Source organism: Anolis carolinensis, unplaced genomic scaffold (genome assembly GCF_035594765.1).
Source record: "Anolis carolinensis isolate JA03-04 unplaced genomic scaffold, rAnoCar3.1.pri scaffold_11, whole genome shotgun sequence".
Classification (NCBI taxonomy): Eukaryota; Metazoa; Chordata; class Lepidosauria; order Squamata; family Dactyloidae; genus Anolis; species Anolis carolinensis.
Window position 1 is genome coordinate 7,882,150 of NW_026943822.1, and position 7,753 is coordinate 7,889,902.

Consider the following 7,753-nt stretch of genomic DNA (forward strand, 5'->3'; position numbering starts at 1 on the left):
AAATATCTGTTCTGATCCTCATTGGCAGAACCAATGTCAGTTAAAAGCAGACAAAGTGTCCAAAATTGGTTCCGGATTGAGCCCCGGAACTGATGGGAAGGGGACAAATGACATAGGGCTACAAGGGCTTGCAACCTGAGTACATAACTGCTAAATAACTAAAGTCACAATATTGCCCAAACATTTCCTGGTATTCTACAAAATATGTATATTAAAATACAAAGATTCAAATATAGTGAACACAAGATGCTGAAGTTAAAAGTGGAATTGGCATTCTACTTGCATCATGTGGATGCCAACGTTTGCTTTTGGAAAAAAATTGCAGATGACTCTTGTGCATTCAAATAACTTTTCCCCCTCTCACTATCTCTCCTCAGTTGGATCACAGTCTTCCTACCTCACATGATGAAACCCAGATATCCACGCTTCCGCCCGATGAGTTCAGCATCGTCGAAGAGCAGGGCGACACCCCGTTTCCAAGCCTGTCTTCGGGCGATGCCTGCTCAGCCTCAGCCAAGGAGAACCAGCTTTGAACCCAGCTCCAACCAATGAAGGATAAGTGACCAACACGGTCGAGCTTCTGACCGGACTCTCCAGACAATGTTGAATTCGTCTCTGGTGATGTCTTTAAGAGGACTCATCAATCTCAGGTCAATTTAAGTCTGTTTCTTTGCGCAAACACAGGTGTACTGTCCGTAGGCAGCCTTGTGGAAGCTTCATGAAGTCTGCCTTTCTGACCTCCCTCGGGCCTTTGCGTACCTTCTTTTCTATCCAGATCTCAGCTGGATAGGTTTCAGAAGATATCTTGGCCCACCGCCTAGTCACCATTGACACCAAATGTGATGGGGACTGTGGGCTGCCTCAGTTTACCAATGTGTTCCTCCCACCGGCAGCTTTAGGAAGATTACTCCGTGGATTCTCTTTGGCAAAATGTGGAGAGAACCTATTCTGGCAGATCTCTCCGATGTCGGCTTTCTCCCAAAAACTCTGCAGGTGCTTGGTTGGCCAAACCTCTCCATGGATTTATGGACACTTTTTGCCACGTACGTTGGGCTCTATGTGATTCTCAGGATGTGTTTTTTCTTCTTCTTGTTGCTGACGAACTGCTCGAAAGGCAAAACAAGTGTGTCAAAAACATGTTTTTTAAGCCTGCCCGAAGGCTACTGAAAGAAAAGTCTTGGTCGGACATCCCGAGCAAACTCAGAACCTACCTCAACCGGAATTGAATGTCTTCTGGGAAGAAGCAAAGCTCTTGTGTCTTCCTTTTGTTTTCAAAGCAAGTAGTGTAGCATTTTGGTCAGTAGGCGTTTTGGTACTACCTCAGAAGTCACGCTCCATGTCTACCACGTTGGTTGTTGTTTTTTTAAAAATTTCGTCGACAAAAGTATTCCTTTGATTCTCATTGTCGTCCCAATGTAAAGCACTTCCAAAACCTTGAAAGCAATGTTCTACCTCAAGATGTTTTTATAGAAGAATGGTGTGTTGTGTCGTCAGGCCTCTTTGCCCTTCGCTTCTCTTGTTTCGGCTCAGTCCCTGCGTTCCAAAAAAGTGGGGACCGAGAGCAGTGTGGACTCATGTGTCCAGTAGATGACATTTCCCCTTTTAGTGTCATGAGCTTTACTTTTAGACAAGTTGCTAGCTACCTTGTGTAGGTTTTTTTTTTTACTGTCTCAAGAATTGTTTTTAATATCATGTTTGTCTCTTTTGTAAAAAAAAATGTTTTTAAAGATTGTTTTGGGTTGTAGCAAAAGGCAGGTCACCAGTTGCTAGCTTCTGCCCGTAATGCAGAGGTGGGCCAGCTTGTGGCACGAAACCCGACTGGTAAGCTGTCCAAAATACAATCCTTGCCAAATCAAAGCATGGGGTGTATCAGTGGGTACTGTAGCCATCCAAGGCCCCATGGGGGCAATGTAGCCCTTTAAACGTTGGAGGTTGCCCACCATTGCTGTAATGGGTTACTACTGGTCTACAGGTTACTACTGAAGACTACTGTTCTCTATCCAGAGCTGGTTCACACCAGGGATGTCCCTTAGATGATGGAATTGTGGTCACATGGATCAACTGAGGCACCATTAGTGGACTTCCCGTATCACTTTGCAGTGGACATAAAGCTATTCATTGGTTCCAGTCACCTTGTACCTTTATGAAAAGGCTAATATTTGTCCACCGAACCTTGGGTTTTCTCCTCTGACTGAGGTCCCTCCTACGCTGCCATATAATCCATATTATCAAAGCAGATAATCCAGATTATCTGCATTGAACTGAATTATATGATTCTACACTGCCATATAACCCATATTATCAAAGCAGATAATCCAGATTATCTGCCTTGAACTGAATTATATGATTCTACACTGCCATATAATCCAGTTGAAAGCAGATCATCTGGATTTTATATGGTAGCGTAGAAGGGGCCTGGCTGTCTCTTCTGGGTCTCTGGTGGACAACCATCTCTGTTGGACAACCACTGGAAATGTTGGGAATCAAGCATAAGGCTTTCTGCATGCAAAGTGAATGTCCTACAACCAAGGTATGACCTTCTTGAGCCTTTTCTGTAGAAGGAGATCCTATTGTCCTTCCAGATAACCCTGCTCACATTCATCACACCTAAGCTGTGGTTTCTCCAGAGCTTGGGGTCCTTACTTTGGGAAGTTCTCAGACTATCTTAACTTAGCTTGGTGGATTTTGGGTGTTGTAGGGCTTCACTTTATAGTCCTACTAGAATGGATCAGATGGCTTTATTTTGTGTGTTGAGTCATTGGAGATAGTCTAGTTGGGATTAATCAATAGGAATCAAGCTGTTGTTTCCCAAAGTTACTTTTACCAAGTTGTGGTGAGGCAGTCGATCCACCCAGCCTTTAAGGTTGCAGGTTCTGAGGAACCCTTGTCTTTCTAGCAATACTGGTTATAATCCCTTAAACTTGGAGAAACAAGACATTGAACCTTTGAAAACAAGGCTTGCTCATCTCAGCATTGTTCCATGCTCATCTCAGCATTGGTGATGAAATTATGGCCTTGTTCATGTGAAATGTGTGAACCATTTGCCGGTCTGGGGTGATTTGTGGACCAGTTAGACCTGTTGGCTAAAAGGAGATGGATGATGCTTGGTGCTTAGCAGTCAGTTTCTCCTGGTTTGCTTCGTAGGTGACTGGTGTGGCGCCTTCGGTGATAGACCTCATGTGTTGAAGCCTTAGAATGTAATGTGTTTTCTTGATAGGCTGGCGACCTACCTCAGTTCTATGTAGTCAGCATGGCCAAGCGATGTGGAGAAAAGGGCGAGCAATGTCTCGGATATGATTATTGATGGGAGATAATGATACAAATGATGTACAAACCCAATTTCCCATTCTGTCAAAAGCATTTGACAAAGCATGCATGAGCCGAATGGGTCTTCCTTATTTCTCTGGATAGTGGAAGTCAACTTTATCTGCTTTGGTGGAAAAAAGGATCATGCGGGGCAAAACCGAAGATTCATAAGAGGTGAAGCCAACTACCTCTTGACTTAACATTGGTAATACAAGGGTCCCATATCTGTGGAGCCGTGAATCCACTCCAGGTTTGAGTGCAGACGTTATCCAATATACTCAATCCTATCCCACCCTAAAAGGGCTCCAGATCAGCCCTTGACAATTAATGGTCCACTATATAATAATAACTAAACACAGCTGTCTATTCTAAACAATATCTGAAAAATGTACACCACGATAAAGGTTCAAACCATAGAACACAATATGTATATTAGAGCATCATATACATAATGATGTTAACAATAATACAACTAATAATACAAATAATAATAAGATCATTGCAGTCTATAAATCTTATTATTATTTGTATTATTTATTTATTTATTTATTTATTTAATTTACAGCATTTATATTCCGCCCTTCTCACCCCGAAGGGGACTCAGGGCAGATCACATTACATATATAGGCAAACATTCAGTGCCTTTTAACATAGAACAAAGACAAACACACATAGGCTCCGAGCCGGGCCTCGAACTCATGACCTCCTGGTCAGAGTGATTGCGCCTGCGCCACAGCCTGGGCCTTAGTTGTATTATTGTTAACATTATTATGTATATGATGCTCTAATATACATATTGTGTTCTATGGTTTGAACCTTTATCGTGGTGTACATTTTTTAGATACTCATTAATGGTCCACCCCTACTAGAATGGCCAACTTCCGATCAACGGACAAAATACCTTCTGTCTATTTGTCTCCATTTCAGAAGGTGATAAATTTGTTTCCTCTAAGCCCCCCGTGTCTTAAAACTCTGCTTAAAATCCTCCCAAAATTGACTGGAATCAAATTTGGAAATGATGACACACCCTTCCTGTTTAGATTCCAGCCATTTTTCTACACTTTCGGGGAAGTAGATTCTTGCAGGAGTTTTACAGGTAAATGGAGAACCGCGGGAGAGTGAGACTATTGTGTTTTGCAATGGATTTGTAGCATTTCAGGTGGGCCAAAAATGGTCAGTATATTTTTTTAAATGTTACATCTCACTATTGGGGATAGAAGGATTGGCCCGCAATACTGTCCCGCATTGTTGCCTAATTTTGCTTTAACCCAATCCAAAACCTGCAGCAAATCCCCATTGACATGCAGCTCATTATCCACCGCTTTCCAGTCTGTAACCATCTGTCTTCCTTTACAAAGCCTAAATACACCTGCTTCGTGTCAACCAGGCACATGATGCCCTATTTGATAACCAAACCACCCATGTCCCATTCGTCCCCTGAGATTGCAGCAGCCACATGGGCTATACATCAAGTATGGGCAAACTTTGGCCCTCCCTCCAGGAGTTTTGGACTTCAACTCCCACAATTCCTAACAGCCGGTAGGCTGTTAGGAATTGTGGGAGTTGGAGCCCAAAACTCCTGGAGGGAGGGCCAAAGTTTGCCCATGCCTAGGCTATACCCCTGGCGTCCACATCAGCCACTCCATTGTCATGTTTCTTTTTCTATATATAAATATAAATATATATCTAATTTTATTTTAGTATGTTTAATTCTAATAGCTATTTTTATAACTGGTGTTGTTGTTTTTCTTAAAAGAATTAAAATATTTTTTTGGTTAAGAAGCAAAAGGAATCAAAGAAGGATAGGGAAAGGAAGACATTAAGTTTGGGTTCTTTTTTTAAAAAATGCCTCAACAATATTATATGTACTCCCCAAATTCTCCATATTGAGCACCAGCAAGAGGCGTTCAGGTGTCTTTTCGGCCTTGGCACGGCTCCTTCTTGGCCCTAAATCGCTTGTGTGATTGAGCGCAAACTTTGAAATGTGGAATGTATTTACTCTGAGTGTAAATATGACCCAACATGACAATATGTGTTTCTGGATGTGAATCTCTTGTTTCGTGGCATTGTCCCCAAATAAGGTGTCTGTGGTATCGGTGGCTCTCTAAGGAGGAGGACGACGACATCCTTTTTGGATTTTAGTCTGAACTTTAAAGGAGCCACGCATTGTGCTGGGGTTGCTTCACCTCCAAAGAGGTTCAACCCATTGGAGAAACCTTTTAAAATTCAGACTAAAACCCAAACCAGCTTTACGGTCCCACTGATATAAGAGCCAACGTGGCTGCTGCCACACAGCAGAAGACCGTCTGTGAGCATAGTGTTAAGCATGAGTCCAAGAGAGAGACTCAGTCTGGGATCCTATGTCGGTGGTGCCCTTCATTCCAATAGCATTTGGGAAGCATTGTGTTCGGACAGGGCTGGGCAACATGTGGCCTCCAGGTGCTGTTGGAGAGCTTCTCCCATCCTCACTCTCTTTGGGCCATGTTGATGTAGGCAGATGGTCTTCACTCACAATTGGCAATTGGTCACCCTCACTAACATTTGATTTGACTGGATGGTCCTCAGTCACTATTGACTATGTTGCTATGGCCCCATCATCCTCACTCAGTATCGACTATATTGATATGACTTGATATCCCTCCCACAATATTGACTGTGTTGCTATGGCCAATGGTGCTCACTTAGTATTGAATATGTTGATATGGCTTGATGTTCCTAACTCAATTCTGAGTGCGTTGCCATGGCTAATGATGCTCATTCAATATTGACTATGTTGATATGGCCTGATGTTCCTCACTCAGTACTGACTATGTTGATATGGCTTGATGTTCCTCACTCAATATTGAGTGTGTTGCTATGGCCAATGGTACTCGCTCAATATTGACCGTGTTGATATGGCCTGAAGTTCCTCGCTCAATATTGACTATGTTGCTATGTCCAATGTGTACTCTCAAAATCGACTATGTTGCTATGTCCAATGTGTACTCTCAAAATCAACTGTGTTACTATGGCCAATGGTGCTTACTCAATATTGAATATGTTGATATGGCCTGATGCTCCTCACTCAATATTGACTCTGATGCTATGGTGAATGGTGCTCACTCAATTATTGACTATGTTGATGTGGCCAATGTTCCTCAGTCAATATTGACTATGTTGCTATGTCCAATGGTGTACACTCAAAATCGACTATGTTACTATGGCCAGTGGTGCTCACTCAATATTGAATATATTGATATGGCCTGATGTTCCTCACTCAATATTGACTCTGATGCTATGGCGAATGGTCCTCACTCAATATTGACTATGTTGATATGGCCAATGTTCCTCACTCATTATTGACTATGTTGCTATGGCCCATTATGCTCACCCAATTTTGAATATGTTGATATGGCCTGATGTTCCTCACTCAGTACTGACTGTGTTGATATGGCTTGATGTTCCTCACTCAATATTGAGTGTGTTGCTATGGCCAATGGTACTCGCTCAATATTGACCGTGTGTGAGTTCCTCACTCAATATTGACTATGTTGCTATGGCCAATGGTGTTCACTCAAAATCGACTGTGTTACTATGGCCAATGGAGCTCACTCAATGTTGAATATGTTTATATGACTTGATGTTCCTCAGTCAATATTGACTCTGATGCTATGGCGAATGGTACTCACTCATTATTGACTATGTTGCTATGGCCCATTACGGTCACCCAATTTTGACTATGTTAACATGGCCTGATGTTCATCACTCAATATTGACTGTGTTGCTATGGCCAAAGGAAGGAGGTGAAAGTGAAATTTGCAATGAATTTAGTCATTAGAGAATCCTGATCTCTGACCAATTAAAATAATACAGAATTGTGAGACCTAGGTTACATTACCCCTGCATTACATCACTAGCATTGGCTCCAGAGTACCTTCTTTTTTTGGACTGTCACTACCAAAATCCCCAAGCCAACAATGAAAAAAAATTAAAAGTAGCTCTGTGCTCTTGCATTCGAGAAGTATAGTCTTTGGTTCTCACCTTGCTACCGGTTCGTGATGGTTTAGGGCTTAGTTTACATTATTAGAGCTAAGAAACAAAAATAGAGAAAAAGTTAGAGATGCCTTTGCTTTGATCGTACATCCAATTACAACAGCAATAAGATACATCTTTTTTCAGGGTGACTTTAGTAACAGTTTGGGACTTTTTTTAAAAAAAAATTATTTGTCTAAAAATTAAAAAAAATTCAGATGTGAATTTTAAAAAAAATCTATTGCCAAAGCAAGACACCTACTTTTTTAAAAGCTAGTTTCAGCTTCAAATTGCTCCCGGGTTGTATGAACCTTCTTATTTTAATATCATGTTATTGTGATGCTGTAAACAAGTATTTTGTCACTGTTTCCTTTGTGTAAAAGGGAAAATGTTGTGCCATTTTATTAGTGACATTACAGTAGGAAATCTTCTTTCT

The 7,753-nt window shown here is 41.6% G+C and overlaps 1 protein-coding gene across 1 annotated transcript in view; it reads left to right on the forward strand.

The window, feature by feature from the left end:
* Positions 1-2,129, forward strand: part of igdcc3 (immunoglobulin superfamily DCC subclass member 3) — a 117,747-nt gene extending 115,618 nt beyond the window's left edge. Inside the window, exon 14 of the mRNA XM_062963240.1 lies at positions 378-2,129. Within this exon, the coding sequence (XP_062819310.1) occupies positions 378-533 (156 nt within the window). The 3' untranslated portion in view covers positions 534-2,129. The remainder of the gene's footprint in view (positions 1-377) is intronic.
* Positions 2,130-7,753: the final 5,624 nt, after the last annotated feature.